This window comes from Pithys albifrons, chromosome 24 (assembly GCF_047495875.1).
Source record: "Pithys albifrons albifrons isolate INPA30051 chromosome 24, PitAlb_v1, whole genome shotgun sequence".
NCBI lineage: Eukaryota > Metazoa > Chordata > Aves > Passeriformes > Thamnophilidae > Pithys > Pithys albifrons.
The window spans coordinates 5,521,586-5,537,184 of record NC_092481.1 but is presented as its reverse complement, the minus strand read 5'-3'; the positions used below and the strand labels follow the sequence as shown (position 1 = coordinate 5,537,184).

At 48.0% G+C, this 15,599-nt stretch overlaps 1 protein-coding gene across 1 annotated transcript; it reads right to left on the bottom strand.

Moving 5' to 3' along the window:
* Nucleotides 1–2,221: 2,221 nt before the first annotated feature.
* PSMB2 (proteasome 20S subunit beta 2) lies at nucleotides 2,222–13,703 on the bottom strand. Its single transcript, XM_071576908.1, has 6 exons — nucleotides 13,578–13,703; nucleotides 11,256–11,378; nucleotides 10,550–10,620; nucleotides 5,869–6,031; nucleotides 4,216–4,265; nucleotides 2,222–2,452 (listed from the first exon to the last, which is right to left on the bottom strand). Exons 1-6 carry the CDS (start codon nucleotides 13,666–13,668, stop codon nucleotides 2,345–2,347), a joined length of 606 nt encoding a protein of 201 aa, XP_071433009.1. The 5' UTR covers nucleotides 13,669–13,703; the 3' UTR covers nucleotides 2,222–2,344.
* Nucleotides 13,704–15,599: the final 1,896 nt, after the last annotated feature.

The window sequence follows — 15,599 nt, the reverse complement described above, 5'->3', positions numbered from 1 at the left end:
TCTTGCAGCACTCAATTCTTTCAGGGGTTCCTTATGAAAGAGAGGCCTGTCATGATAAACACAGATATGTTTCAAATGGAAAGGTGAATTCTTTCCAAAAGGGATTCCTGGATTCCAGGCAAAATATGACTCTGAAAAGCTTCAGGGTTAAACTTCTCTTTTAGCAACATAAAACACTGATATTTCAAACAGATTCCATAGATGAAAACTGGTTTCTGAATTTAAACATCAGCACTGCAGGCCTTTAAAAAATAAGTCACACAGCAAAAAGATCACACTTTTCCTTAAAAAGTGCAAATTATTGGAAAGTCCTCAAAAAATCTGCTTTGTTAGAGTCCAAGCTCATCGTGGGCCAGTTCTTTTGTTCCTGGTTTGGAATCAAGGGCTGTGTTTATTCATTCCTCGGGGTTGCTGCTCCATTGGTTTGGATTCAACCCTTGGATCTTCCCTCCACGGGGGATTCAGATCCTGGGCCGTGCCCTGGGGCAAAACATATGTTCCATTCCAACCTGAATCCAGCCAGGCAATAATTGTTTGATGTTTATTAATCACCTGCATGCAAATAGGTGCCAATAAAAACTGCAGGCAGATCCTGTGCTGGGCTCACACCACCCAAGAGCTCCACACCCCAGTCTGGGGTCGGAAACAACCAACTCCTCCAATGAGGAGGCGTCGCTGCTTTCATATGCAGTGACAAAAATATCACATCAGCTCAGCCCCCTCTGCAGTGATGAGTCTGAAATGAGAGAAGAAACCTGCAAAAACATTCAGCATCTGTGGTAAAATAAATTAGAGATGCTGCATTAGGCTAAACAAGAACATTAATGCAACACGAAGGGGTGAGATTTCAGTCTGGAAAGGAGAACGCTCAGACTCTGCTCCTGTTAAATGTGACCTGCCAAGGGCAAATCATCAGCCTGGGCACTGCTGGGGGTGAAGCTGAAAAGGTTTTTAAGAGATAAAGCCAATTTTAGCAAAATGTTTTAGAGTTCTGTACCACTGCAGCAAAACCAGAGGATAATTAAACTCTTTTTGGGAAGAATTAAACTACAAAGCCTGACAGGACTTCAGGGGAGAATTAGATTTAAGAAGTAAGGTGAGTTGAGGCACTGGAGCTGCAAACTTCTCTGTGGCATTAACCAAGGCTCAGTCTCACCCAGTTCTCATCTTTTCCACAAGACAGGAATACTTGGTAAATAAGGCTGGCAACTTCTGGGGGAAGAAATGAACATTTTCAAACACTTTGCTGAGGCAAAACCGAAAATCTTTGACAAATGAAGAGTTGGGTCTGTCACCATTTCCAACTGAGAACTTGGGTGTTATGCCTTGACACACAAATAATTGTCTGCACACAATCCTCTGTATATCCATCCTTCTATTTCCAAGATTCTTTTTTCCAAGCTTACTCAAACAAAAAATAAGCACCCAGAGCATTTTTAATGCCAGTTCAAGTAGGGAGGGAGTCACACCAAAAACTTACCTGGGCAGGGCACAAGTATCAGCCACATGGTAATTATCCAAAGCTGCTCCATGAATGGGGTTTTAGAGGGAAGCAGCATCCAGAGCCTACATGATCAGGGATCATTCTCATGGAAAAAAAGTTCTTAACTAGTTCAGAGTAATTCAAATATCTATGAAAAGTGCTGCAGTTTAATTTCTCATCTAACTGCTTTCATGTACTTCTAAATGTACAGATACAACAATTAAAATCATAAAATTGATACATCAGTTTCTATTTAAAATACTACCTAAATTCCATTTAATGCAGTTATGAACCCACTGTGCCAGCAGAAACCTCCTTCCCAGTAACAGAACCATGACCAGGTGAGGCAGAAGTGCATTTTAAACTCCATTCTATGTGAAAAACTTTGTTTCAATCTAATTCAAGACAAAAAAAATTATATCAAAAGCAAACTGTCTTTGAAAACCTGATTATTATTTGATAAACAGTGGGAACATCTCTGGAAAAATGAAGTTGCTGCATGATTGGCATGGAACACTTGCCTGGAGTTTGCTGAGAGGAGATGACAGCACAATGTCAACTAGAAAATACAGTTTTCCCACACAGGAGATTTGGGGAGCAGTAAAAGCTCAGAAGAGGGAGGATAAATAACCCGAGTGTGCCCCCATGAACAGTAAATCAAGTTTCACCTTTGCTGTGGCACAACTTACTTGAATCCTCTCAGGAAGGATGAGTGGAATAAAAAGATAACACTGGCTATATAAATGTCACACTTTATTTGATCTCCCACTGCAGCACACGACTTGTGTGCTCCAAATGAATAGAAAAAAAACAAAATCAAAGTGAACAAAACAAGGAGGCTGCTGAGGAAGCTCTCAGGGGTTAGGACTCCACCTTGGCCAGGGGTATATTGGCCACGTCATGGATTCCCTCCTTGTCAATGAACCGCGCGTTGAAGGAGCTCAGGTTGAGGATGAAGCGCTTCTGGAGCTGTTCAGCAGAGACAAAAAGGCAAAAGGGATGAGATTCACTAAAAGATTAAATAAAAGAGGAGAATATAATTTAAGAGATCATGAATCATAGAATTGACTGGATTGGAAAAGACCTTCGAGATCAGCAAGTCCAACCCTTGATCCAACCCCACTGTGATCACCAGCCCAGGGCACGGAGTGCCCTGGGCTGGTGATCACAGTGGGGTTGGATCAAGACATGGTGGATTCTCACTCAGTGCCACATCCACAGAATCACAGAATGGATTGGGTTGGAAAAGACCCCCAAGATCATCAAGTCCAACCCTTGGTCCAACTCCAGTCTCTTTACCAGATCATGGCACTCAGTGCCACGGCCAAGCTCAGTTTCAAAACCCCCAGGGATGGGGAATCCACCCCCTCTCTGGGCAGCCCATTTCAATGCCTGACCACTCTCTCTGCAAAGGATTTCTTTCTGATCTCCAACTTCAATTTCCCCTGGCAGAGCTTGAGCCCATCGTGCCCCCTTGTCCTATTGCTGAGTGCCTGGGAGAAGAGACCAACCCCCACCTGGCCAGAACTTCCCTTCAGGGAGTTCCAGACAGTGCTGAGGTCCCCTCTGAGTCTCCTCTTCTCCAGGCTAAACACCCCCAGCTCCCTCAACCTCTCCCCACAGCACTTGTGCTCCAGTCCCTTCTCCAGCCTTGTTGCTCTTCTCTTCTCACTTGGGTTGGAAGAGACCTCTGAGATCACCAAGTCCAACCCTTGATCCAACCCCACTGTGATCACCAGCCCAGGGCACACTGTGATCACTGTGCCCTGGGCTGGTGATCACAGTGGGGTTGGATCAAGACATGTTGGATTCTCTGTCCCTGGAGGTGTTTCAGAGGACACTCAGAGCCACATCCAGTCCCTTCTCCAGCCTCGTTGCTCTTCTCTGGCCCCACTCCAGCCCCTCAATCTCTTTCCTCAACTGAGGGGCCCAGAACTGACCACAACACTCAAGGTGTTGCACATCAAAATTTCCATCCTGGTTCTAGTGATTTGAAATATGAGGAACTAGAGTGGGTTTTTTTCACTGCTCAGGAACAAATTAGTGTGAGTTTATCAAGCTCAGGCTAGAGATGCAAAATACACAGGACTAAAATGTTAACATTTAAGCAGGAAATCTTGAGTGGGCTACAAATTTGGGCACAAAGTGCACCTATCACAAGGATACTTCAAACAGGACCTCTCCAGAGCATTTCCTCCTCATGCTTCCCCAGAGTTAAATTTGATTCAGTCTCTTAAATACAAGGATAGTTACTATTTTCCTGCAATAAAAACCTCAGTGTCTGAAATATCTGGAGTCTTATGTTTACACTAAATTGGTCATGAACTTCAGGTCAAGGCTTTAACTCAGGTATCACAAGGAAATACCAGAATATACTCCTAAGAGTGCTTAAGTACAACACAAGTGACAGAAGGATGCTGGAGGATGTTCAGAAGAAACACCAGAGGAAAAGGACTGTGTCAATATTATGCTAAGCACGGAAGAAGCAGAAGTAAAGAAAAGCAATTAAGCTCCAAGTTTAGGTTCTGGAGGACATGAACCATGCAAAGGCAACACAAGTGCCCACAAATCCCCTTCCTCAGTAGCTCCTCCACATCTGGCCAATGTGCATTTATTACCCTCCTGGCAAAGGCAGCAAAAAACACGACAAGAGGAACAGGAAAGTATCAGGGAATGAATGCAAACAAACACCCCTTTCTCAGGACCAGCAGGGCCTGAGTTTGGCAACTCACCTCCTCTAGACATTTTTTCAAGAGCTCCAAGGCTTCCTCACGTGTGATACCTGAAAGGGAAAACATCCACAGATTGATTTCATTAGAGGCCACCTCTCCCTGCAGAAACTTTATTAAATTTAAACAACTTCTCAGCTGAGCACCAAGACCTCTCCTTCCCAGCTCAGGCCAAACGCTTTCCAGATGTCCCGAGGCCGCCGTGCACCACCACAACAAGCCATTGAGAATCGATTTGTTCCAGGGAATGGGAAGCATGACGGAATTCTGCCTCCCATGGCCAAGGCCCCGGCTCTGTCTGCCTCTCCTCGAGTTTATTGCAGCCCTAAATGAGCTCCAGCTGCCCCAGCCTGCTGCAAGGCAGGGGCAGGAGGTGGAGATGGGTTTAACACAACGTTCCTGCTGGGTACGAGCTCGGGAATGGGGGAGGCACGTGTGGGATGCTCCTGCTATTCCAACACTTTAGGATGAAATCCAGCAGCCTACAGGGATGACAAGCCATGACAGTGCATGGCAGGTCATTATTTTTCTCTGTTCCATGAGGAATTGTGGAAATGGAGCAGTAGAATTTTTAAGGGATATGACTGGAAAACAACCAAGGTGTGTGGATGTCTCAGAACTTGTTTCTACACTTTGTTCCAGATCTGCATCCACTGTTCAGGCAGAGATTCCATTAGAATAAAATTACCAGTTTACAGCTACATTTCTTGTAGGAGGTGGATGAAAGGATTTCTAATCTCAGAGCAGAGATATGAACTTCAACTTTGCACACAGGAGTTAAGTTGTTTTGTAGGTAAAGCCAAAGATGTCAGATTAACAATATCCCAAGCTTTGCAAATTTCCTCATCTGTACAGTGGGGATGGGGCCACGTTTATTCCTTGGCAGTGGGTTATGATTCTAAAATTAAAACTTTAGACAGGTACAAACAAGTACAAGAATTATGATGAGTGGCTGCCACGTGCACAGAGCTGTAATCAGTCCAAAACCTCTGTTTTCCAGAGAAGCTGTGGCTGCCCCATCCCTGGAAGTGTCCAAGGCCAGGCTGGATGAGGTTTGGAACCACCTGGGATAGTAAGAGGTGTCCCTGCCCATGGAACAAATGAGCTTTAAGGTCCCTTCCCAACCCAAATCATTCCATATTCTGATCATTCACCACCACTTCAGAGTTCTGGAAACAATCTCACTGGGAATATCTTTTCACTTGAATGTTTTCAGTATCACACAAAGCCAATCCAAGCTATGGAGCAACAGGATCTGGGACTGCCCTCTGCAGACTGATAATCTGGGAAAGTGTCAGAGCCAACAGACAAGCAGGAAGATAAAGTTATCAAACTGTTATTTATTAAAAGCAAACCACCAGCAGCTAATGGTCCAGGAAAGTCTACTCATGTTTTAGAATAAACTAGAACTTCATTCACTTCCAGTCTGTTAAGATGCAAACAGGAAAAAAAATCCAGGAGTGGACTGGTTTCAAATTACCATTCCAGCAACACCAGAAGGGAACACTGAAATCTCCATTTATCTAATAAAAAGTCAGCTCCAATCCGTAGCACCACAGCAACCCCACCTGATTTGGCAAATGGCAGTCTCACTCATTAATAAATTAAAGACTTTTATTGAAACAGGAGAGTTTTCCTGCCCACTGGGGCACTCACCTGGCTTGTAGTAGCGGTCGAGGATGCTGAGGGTGAGGAAAGCTCCATATCCATGTGCTGCAAAGGGGGCCTTGGCCAGGGCTGCCAGGTAGTCCATGTAGTACAGGGCAGGCCCCTCGTGGTCATCGTAGCCAGCCAGGAGAAGGTTCACATGGTAAGGGGTCTGCAAACAGAAAGGGTGTTCACACCTAAACCTTTGGGTCTTAATTCCCTGTGGCACCTGGAGAACAGAACGTGGCTGGTTTCACAATTCTGCACTAAATTCTTTACTCTGTCTGGAGCAGATTGTGGGTCCCAACCTAAAAACCATCAGGGTCTCCTGGCAACATGGACTGCACAAGCAAGGAAAGACATAAAACTCTGATTCTCCTGAAAACCAGCGTGTTTGGGGGTTTTTTACAGCTCTCACAGCACACTCCAACTTAAGGAAACTTGAATGCAGTTTTCACACCAGGCCCTTTCATCTCAACATAAAACCTGTGGAGTTTTCCTGTCGACACGTGAGCACAACACGAACATTTTGCAGTTTGTGAGAACTCTTTGTTCCTTTAACCTGCTCCTTGCTCTTTTCCCAGCCCCCCTCCCCGTGCCCACAGCCCATTTCAGTGCATATAAAACCTCTCACAGTGCAGACAGTTACACACAGAGTCCTGTTCACTGGCAATTTGATTTTTTTATTGCATGTACCAAGTTTAATCTTTGGCAGTTTCCTTCATGTTCTGGGTTTAGTGTTCCACCATCCTGAATAAATCAAACATGCCTCCTTCTCCCACATCTCCTTCCAAGATCTGTACTTTGTAAGACCATGAAACACACGTGCACTGTATTATTTTTAAATGCAGGCTCAGAAAAAAAAAATTGGGAATTGTATGTATTTTTAAAAGCAGCTTTTATATACTTCCAGTATTTTCCTATCTACACAATGTTTCTCATTAAATTAATTGTACTAACAGGATATCTCTAAACTGCTGGAAAGCCTGGGATCAACAAAGCAACAAACTAAGGAAAAAAATGATGATGCAACCAACAGATTAAAAAAGCAAACAGAATTTTACCCTAAAGCCAAACTGTATCATGGGGAAAAGTTTTGATACCAAGCACAGTAAAAAAAAAAATTAAAAAAAAAATCACAAGACATTTTATTTTAACTTTTAGGCAGTAAGAAAAAATAAAGCAGGCTACAGTTATATATCAAACATCACTTTAAATGCTGTGATTTAATCTTCAAAGCATCCAAGAATATTTGGAGAGAAGTTACCATGCAGCTGTATTCGTTTAATTAGGCTGCATTTCATCCTTTATTTATTCTGAAACATCACACAAGTTGATATTTAAGAGCCATGACACAAGATCACTCAAATTATTGTGTGACTTGGAATTACCAACATTGGCATATGCGAGATACTCAACCATAAATAAATGGTGTTACACAGACTTAAACCCATCTGTAAACTGATTTTCAGTTGTAAGTTCTCCTGCTAATGGTCTCTGAGACTTCTTAAAACTCAGATGTAAATAATTATCCCCCACGCCTTATTATTCAAGAAAAGCAGGATTTAAACATTAGGAAATCTACATAATCTATTTACTACTTCCCTGATTATAAATGAAATTTGCAGCGTGACACCCCAATGCTGGGACTGGAATTCCTGGTACATCCCAATCCTTTAGTCCATTCTCAGCCTTCCTTGGCTCCTGTGACTCAGTCCATGCCAACACTCCTAAACTCCTTATGAGTCTGGTGTGGTCAAAGGGCCACCAAATGAGTGATGAGTGACACTCCAGGATGGCACTTTTTTATCCCAAACTTACCTTCTAGAGACACCATTTCCCATCCTGAGTAGCTTTGCACTTGCTGTTTGCTTTAAAATAATGACAGCAATTAGGAGATGTGTGAAATTCTTCAGAATTTACAGCTGAAGGGCAGAGTTGTGCTGAACACCCCAACCCACCCCAGCTCAGGAGGGTGGTGGTGACACAGCCCTGTGACATCTGGCAGAAACCAAAGGGGGGAAAGGTGGGAGTGAGGAAGTTTCCTGCCAAGTGTGGACACAGGGGTAGGAGCTGCCTTTGGACTCCAGCCAAGACTTTGTCACCTATAATTAACCAGCATCACAACCAGAGACTGAACTTCACCACCTTTGGAGGGACAGGGGGTTGTTTTTCCTATTCCCCACCACACAACCTCAGCAGTGAGACAAATGTACTAAATCTGACACTTGGTGAACCCAGGGAGGTGCTGGAGAAGGTAACAACAGAACCATGGAATGGTTTGGTTTGGATGGGAGCTCATCTAATCCTGCTTTCCTTCAGCTTAAGGCCATTCCCCCTTGTCCTGTCACCACTCACCTCCAACAAGAGTCTAATGCCTGAGAAAGTCCTGCTGCAGTTTAACCTTTCCCCAGGCACTCAGCAATAGGACAAGGGGGCACGATGGGCTCAAGCTCTGCCAGGGGAAATTGAAGTTGGAGATCAGGAAAAAATTCTTTGCAGAGAAAGTGCTCAGACATTGGAATGGGCTGCCCAGGGAGGGGGTGGATTCCCCATCCCTGGAGGTTTTTCAGCTGAGCTTGGCCGTGGCACTGAGTGCCATGATCTGGTAAAGGGACTGGAGTTGGACCAAGGGTTGGACTTGATGATCTCGAGGTCTTTTCCAACCCAATCCATTCAATGATTCACACACACCTTCTGGCCTCTGTAACAGCTCCACATGGTGACTACCAACACAGCAAGAAACTACATTTTCCCCACATCAAACTCTTTACTTGTCAACTATTTTCCTACTCCTAACAGGAGGCACTGGCATGTTCCACCTTTCAATTGTTTTAATTTTTAATTTTTTCATCTACATCATTACACCAGTAGCCTCCAGGAATCCCATATGCAGTTTAGATACTGAGCACTATCATAGAATCATAGAAGGGATTGGGTTGGAAAAGACCTCCAAGATCATCAAGTCCAACCCTTGGTTCAACTCCAGTCCCTTTACCAGATCATGGCACTCAGTGCCACGGCCAATCTCAGCTGAAAAACCTCCAGGGATGGGGAATCCACCCCCTCTCTGGGCAGCCCATTCCAATGCCTGAGCACTCTCTCTGCAAAGAATTTTTTCCTGATAGTGTTAAGCCCTCTGATATCCCACACAGGATGATGAAAATGTAACAAAATACAGAGGCAAAAAAAAATTCTGATGGCAAGGCTTGTATTATCAAATTCTAAATCCCACAAACAAGTCATTAAGTGCTGTGGTTGGAGGGAAAGGGGATCAGTGTAGTGTGACAGCAGTGTCAGAGAGCGCCGTGCCCTGGGGCGTTGCCATCTGCACCAGAGCGGCGCTTTGTCTCCGGTAAGTAAACACATCTGCCTCTGCCTGTGTCCTCCCCACTGTGCTGCCCATCTGGAGCAGGTGAGCTGGAAGGAAGTGATCCTTCTCCTGTGCTCTGTGTTGGGGAGGCCACACCTTGAGTGTTGTGGTCAGTTCTGGGCCCCTCAGTTCAGGAAAGAGATTGAGGGGTTGGAGCAGGGCCAGAGAAGAGCAACGAGGCTGGAGAAGGGACTGGATGTGGCTCTGAGTGTCCTCTGAAACACCTCCAGGGACAGAGAATCCAACATGTCTTGATCCAACCCCACTGTGATCACCAGCCCAGGGCACCGAGTGTCCTGGGCTGGTGATCACAGTGGGGTTGGATCAAGGGTTGGACTTGGTGATCTCAGAGGTCTCTTCCAACCCAAGTGAGAAGAGAAGAGCAACGAGGCTGGAGAAGGGACTGGAGCACAAGTGATGTGGGGAGAGGCTGAGGGAGCTGGGGGTGTTCAGCCTGGAGAAGAGGAGGCTCAGAGGTGACCTCAGCACTGTCTGGAACTGCCTGAAGGGAAGTTCTGGCCAGGTGGGGGTTGGTCTCTTCTCCCAGGCACTCAGCAATAGGACAAGGGGGCACGATGGGCTCAAGCTCTGCCAGGGGAAATTGAAGTTGGAGATCAGAAAAAACTTCTTTGCAGAGAGAGTGCTCAGGGATTGGAATGGGCTGCCCAGAGAGGGGGTGGATTCCCCATTCCTGGAGGTTTTTCAACTGAGCTTGGCCGTGGCACTGAGTGCCATGATCTGGTAAAGGGACTGGAGTTGGACCAAGGGTTGGACTTGATGATCTCAGAGGGTTTTTCCAACCCGCTTTTCCACAGAGTGCCCTGGGCTGGTGATCACAGTGGGGTTGGATCAAGACCTGGTGGATTCTCTGTCCCTGGAGGTGTTTAAGAGGACACTCAGAGCCACATCCAGTCCCTTCTCCAGCCTCGTTGCTCTTCTCTGGCCCCGCTCCAGCCCCTCAATCTCTTTCCTGACCTGAGGGGCCCAGAACTGAACACAACACTCAAGGTGTGGCCTCCCCAAGGCAGAGTCCAGGGGAAGGGTCACTGCCCTGGGCCTGCTGGCCACGCTAGTTTGGATCCAGGCCAGGATCCCATTGGCCTTCTTGGCCACCTGGGCACACTGTTGGCTCCTGTTGAGCTTCCTGTCCCTCAGTCCCCCCAGGGCCCTTTCTGCTCTCCAGCCACTCTGTGCCCAGCCTGGAGTGCTGCATATTCACCACCACAGACAGCAGCTCCCACCTTTTCCAGACTCCATTCCTGGAGGATGGACAAGCCCCCTGTGAGCCTTTGCTCAGCCCTCTCAGCCCCCACTCACCCGACTCCGCAGATAATCCGCGAGGTTCCGACGGGTGAAATTCGCGGCTGCCGTGGGAGACAATTCATAACCTGGGCAAGGAAAGTCAGTGTTTGTTTGGCAACAGCACAAACCCACACTCATGTTTCAATTCCCACCTTCCCACTCCCATTTTGAAAGAATGAGATGCCCTTTGGAGACAAAACGTTGTGGGGTTTGGTGACAAAACGTTGAGTCCTTCGGTGACAAAACGTTGAGTCCTTTGGTGACAAAACGTTGAGTCCTTTGGTGACAAAATGAGTCCTTTGTCTAATTCCAGTTTTATTCTGAAAGCTCAAGCACAAAAAGTGCCCTCAAAATCTGGGTAGCTCACACGTGTACAGGCCATGGAAATACACATGGCTTCAAAAAATTGAAATATTAAGCACGTGTAGCTTGAATTTTTTTGTCCAATATACCAGAACTGGTGGCAGTTGGTGTGCAGTGGGCACATTAAGAGAATAACAGGTTTGTTAGTAAAATAGTTGTGTTATTTATAGTACAAAGAGGTTTGGATAAACCTTTTATTTTATACTACATAATCCAGCCTCCATTTCTGCATCCTGCCTGAATTACCACCTTTGCTGGACACTAAAATTGCAGAAATCCAGTTTTTTCCACCAACATTCCTGTGGAAACCACTCCCAGCTCTGCTTCCAACCTCCAGTCCCTGTCCTGCTTCACTCACCATTCCTCATTTTGTAGAGCTGAACATTTTTCTGGATGTATTCTGCAAACTGCACCGTGTCTCCAGCCTCCCCCACACACAGCAACAAGATCTTCTCACTCATCTTAAACATTTTGTCGTGGTCTGGGTAAAGAGAAAAACAACATTAAGAGCAGTGGTCACATGAATAAATTATTCTGCCAATATCCTGACACACCAGGACCTTTTAGCAGCAAGAAACAGACTTAGATTAACAGCACCATGACCTGGAACACCACCAAAATTTCCTCCTGACATTCAGCTTCTCACACTGGTGGCACAAAACACAAAAGTTCCCAAACATCACCCAGGGAAACAAAGCTCTTCAGAAGGGGAGGCATTCCAGAAACACAGACCATTTCCCACCTTAGAAACAGGATAGGAAACACTAAAGCTTCACACAGAATATTGTGTTCAAAGTGTAACATTTGGCCTCCCAGGATCAGGAATAAGAATTTTGCTCAGTGACCATTCAGCTTTACCCAAATATCCTGCAACAAAAGCAAATCATTTCATATAAAGCTGAAATATCAACACATTGAGCAAGAACAACCTCAGGAAACCCAGAGGCAATTCCTTGCCAAATGATTCCATTTCCTCAAAAATTAGAATTTTATGAGACTGAGACTTTTCCAGAGATTCTTTTTGCTTGCCCTTTTTTGTGCCAAGGCCTCACTACCCTCACAGGGAAGGATTTCTTCCTAATCTCTAATCTAACCCTGCCCTCTGTCAGTGGGAAGCCTTTCCCCCTTGTCCTGTCCCTCCAGGCTCTTGTAAAGAGTCTCTCCATCCTTCCTGTAGCTCCTTCAGCCACTGAAAGGGCCAATGAGGTCACCCTGAAATTAATTAACTAAACCAATTACTGGCCAACACCAATATTCTAAATAATTATGTGAAATTTATGGAGTTTTTTCCCTCCCTTCTTCCACCTCCCAGGGCAACCAAATTCTACATTCTAAGTACATTTTCCTTAGAGGAAAAAAACTATTTGGAGCCAACATTTAGCTGGACAGGGGAGTTAAGCTGAGAACCCAACACAGTCTCTATTACATGTAATAATATAATAATTATATATATATATAAAACATAATTATACTGGCTCAGAATTGGGAGCTTTAAAGTGGCATTTTGAGCCCCAGGTTTGGGATTGGGAACTTTGTATCCCTCCTCTGAGCCCCAGGTTTAGGATTTGGAACTTTAACGTGGCCCTTTGGGCCTCAGGTTTGGGATTGGGAACATTTTATCACCTGTTTGAGCCCTGGCTTTAGAACTGGGCACATTTTATCAACTCTCTGAGCCCCAGGTTCAGGATTGGGAACTTTAAAGCCCCACTTTGAGCCTGGGTTTGGGATTGGGAACTTTATATCACCTCTCTGGGCCCTGGATTTAGGATTGGGAACTTTAAAGGGGCCTTTGAGCCCCAGGTTCAGGATTGGGACCTTTAAAGCCCCTCTCTGAGCCCCAGGTTTAGGATTAGGAACTTTATATCACCCCTTTGGGCCCCAGGTTCAGGACTGGGAATGTTAACGTGGCCCTTTGAGCCCCAGGTTTAGGATTGGGAACTTTAAAGCCCCACTTTGAGCCTGGGTTTGGGATTGGTGACTTTATATCACCTCTTTGAGACCCCGGTTTAGGACTCAGAACTTTAAAGCTGCCTTTTGAGGCCACGGTTTAGCACTGAGAGCTTTGAAGTGGCCCTTTGAGTTAAAGCCCCACTTTGAGCCTGGGTTTGGGACTGGGAACTTTATATCACCTCTTTGAGCCCCAGGTTTAAGGATTGGAATCTTTACAAGGCCCGGAGCACCAGAGGCCACTTGGCCTCCCCTGGGGCGCCCCAGCAGCTCTTCCCTTCACCCCACCCCGTGCCAGACCCTCCCGTGCCAGACCCCCCAGTGCCAACCCCTCCGTGCCAGCCCCTCCCGTGCCAGATCCCCCTGTCCCACCCCCTCCCGTTCCAGCCCCTCCCGTGCCAAACTTCCCCGTGCCAGCCCCTCCCGTGCCAGCCCCTCCCGTGCCAGCCCCTCCCGTGCCAGCCCCTCCCGTGCCAGCCCCTCCCGTGCCAAACCCTCCAGTGCCAAACTCCCCGTGCCAGACCCCCTCGTGTCAGCCCCCCCCGTGCCAGTTCCTCCCGTGCCAGATCCCCCTGTCCCAGCCCGTTCCGTTCCAGCCCCTCCCGTGCCAGCCCCTCCCGCGGGGCCCAGCGCGGCCTCGCAGCGCCCCAGGCCCACCCAGCGCTCGGGGCCGCCCCACCGCCCCCCACCCCGCGCCAGCCCCTCCCGCGGGGCCCCCCGTGCCTCCTCTCACCGTGTTTCATCTGCACGATGCTGGAGGCGGCCACGGTGTCCGCGGCCACCAGGACATAGTCGGGGCCCTGGATGCCGATCAGGTACTCCATGGCCGTGACACAGCGCCCCGCGCGCACCGATGACGTCGGCGCCGTCCGATGACGTCACGCCGCCCCGTGACGGGAGGAGGAGAAGTGAAAGGGCCGTCCTTGTGCGGATAAAACTGCGGGGAAATGTTGGGAATAAAGAGTTGGTTTCGCGTGGAAAAGCCCTCCCAGCCCATGGAGCCCACCCTGTGCCCGATGCCCACCTTGGCAAAGCCCTCCCAGCCCATGGAGACCACCCTGTGCCCGATGCCCACCTTGGCAAAGCCCTCCCAGCCCATGGAGCCCACCCTGTGCCCGATGCCCACCTTGGCAAAGCCCTCCCAGCCCATGGAGCCCACCCTGTGCCTGATGCCCACCTTGTCCCCCAACACTGAGTGCCACGGCCAGTGCTGCCTTGGGCACCTCCAGGGCTGGGCACTCCAAACCTCCCTGGGCAGCCCCTTTCAATGTTTAATCCCCCATTCTATGCAGAAATTCCTCCTGGTGTCCCCCCTGCCCCTCCCTGGCCCAGCCTGAGGCCGTTCCCTCTCCTTCTGTCCCTGGGGCAGAGCCCAAATCCCCTCCTTGGATCCATCAGGGATTGCAGAGCCAGAAGGTCCCCCCTGACCCTCCTTTTCTCCAGGCTGAGCCCCCCCAGCTCCCTCAGCCCCTCCTGCTGCTCCAACCCCTTCCCAGCTCCATTCCCTTCCTGGTATCCTGGAATGGTTTGGGTTGGAAGTGACCTCAAAGAAAATCCAAAGTCCTACAGCTCTGCCATGGGCAGGGACACCTTCCACTATTCCAGGTCACATTCCAGCCCCTCCATATCCTTCTTGTCCTAAGGGGTCCAAACCTGAACTCAGGATTCAGCCTCACCAGTGCCCAGCACAGGAGGATGGTCAGAGTCATAGAATGGTAGAATGGATTGGGTTGGAAAAGACCTCTGAGATCAGCAAGTCCAATCCTTGATCCAAGCCCACTGTGATCACCAACCCAGGGCACGGAGTAGGGTTGGATCAAGACATGGTGGATTCTCACTCAGTGCCACATCCATAGAATCGAATCACAGAATCGATTGGGTTGGAAAAGACCTCCGAGATCATCAAGTCCAACCCTTGGGTCAACTCCAGTCCCTTTACCAGATCATGGCACTCAGTGCCACGGCCAAGCTCAGCTGAAAAACCTCCAGGGATGGGGAATCCACCCCCTCTCTGGGCAGCCCATTCCAATCCCTGACCACTCTCTCTGCAAAGAAGTTTTTTCTGCTCTCCAACTTCAATTTCCCCTGGCAGAGCTTGAGCCCATCGTGCCCCCTTGTCCTATTGCTGAGTGCCTGGGAGAAGAGACCAACCCCCACCTGGCCAGAACTTCCCTTCAGGGAGTTCCAGACAGTGCTGAGGTCACCTCTGAGCCTCCTCTTCTCCAGGCTGAACACCCCCAGCTCCCTCAGCCTCTCCCCACAGCACTTGTGCTCCAGTCCCTTCTCCAGCCTCGTTGCTCTTCTCAGTTGGATTGGAAGAGACCTCTGAGATCACCAAGTCCAACCCACTGAGTGCCCTGGGCTGGTGATCACAGTGGGGTTGGATCAAGACATGGTGGATTCTCACAGTGGGGTTGGATCAAGACATGGTGGATTCTCACTCAGTGCCACATCCACAGAATCATAGAATGGATTGGGTTGGAAAAGACCTCCGAGATCATCAAGTCCAACCCTTGGTCCAACTCCAGTCCCTTTACCAGATCATGGCACTCAGTGCCACAGCCAAGCTCACCTTAAAACCCTCCAGGGATGGGGAATCCACCCCCTCTCTGGGCAGCCCATTCCAATCCCTGAGCACTCTCTCTGCAAAGAATTTCTTTCTGATCTCCAACTTCAATTTCCCCTGGCAGAGCTTGAGCCCATCGTGCCCCCTTGTCCTATTGCTGAGTGCCTGGGAAAGTCCTTTTATTTGTGT

Coding starts and splice junctions, on each gene's coding strand:
- PSMB2 (XM_071576908.1), bottom strand. CDS start 13,668: ATGGAGTACCTGATCGGCATCCAGGGCCCCGACTATGTCCTGGTGGCC. Junction 11,379..13,577: donor CATCGTGCAGATGAAACACG/GTGAGAGGAGGC, acceptor CTCTTTACCCAG/ACCACGACAAAATGTTTAAG. Junction 4,266..5,868: donor CGACCGCTACTACAAGCCAG/GTGAGTGCCCCA, acceptor TTTCCCTTTCAG/GTATCACACGTGAGGAAGCC.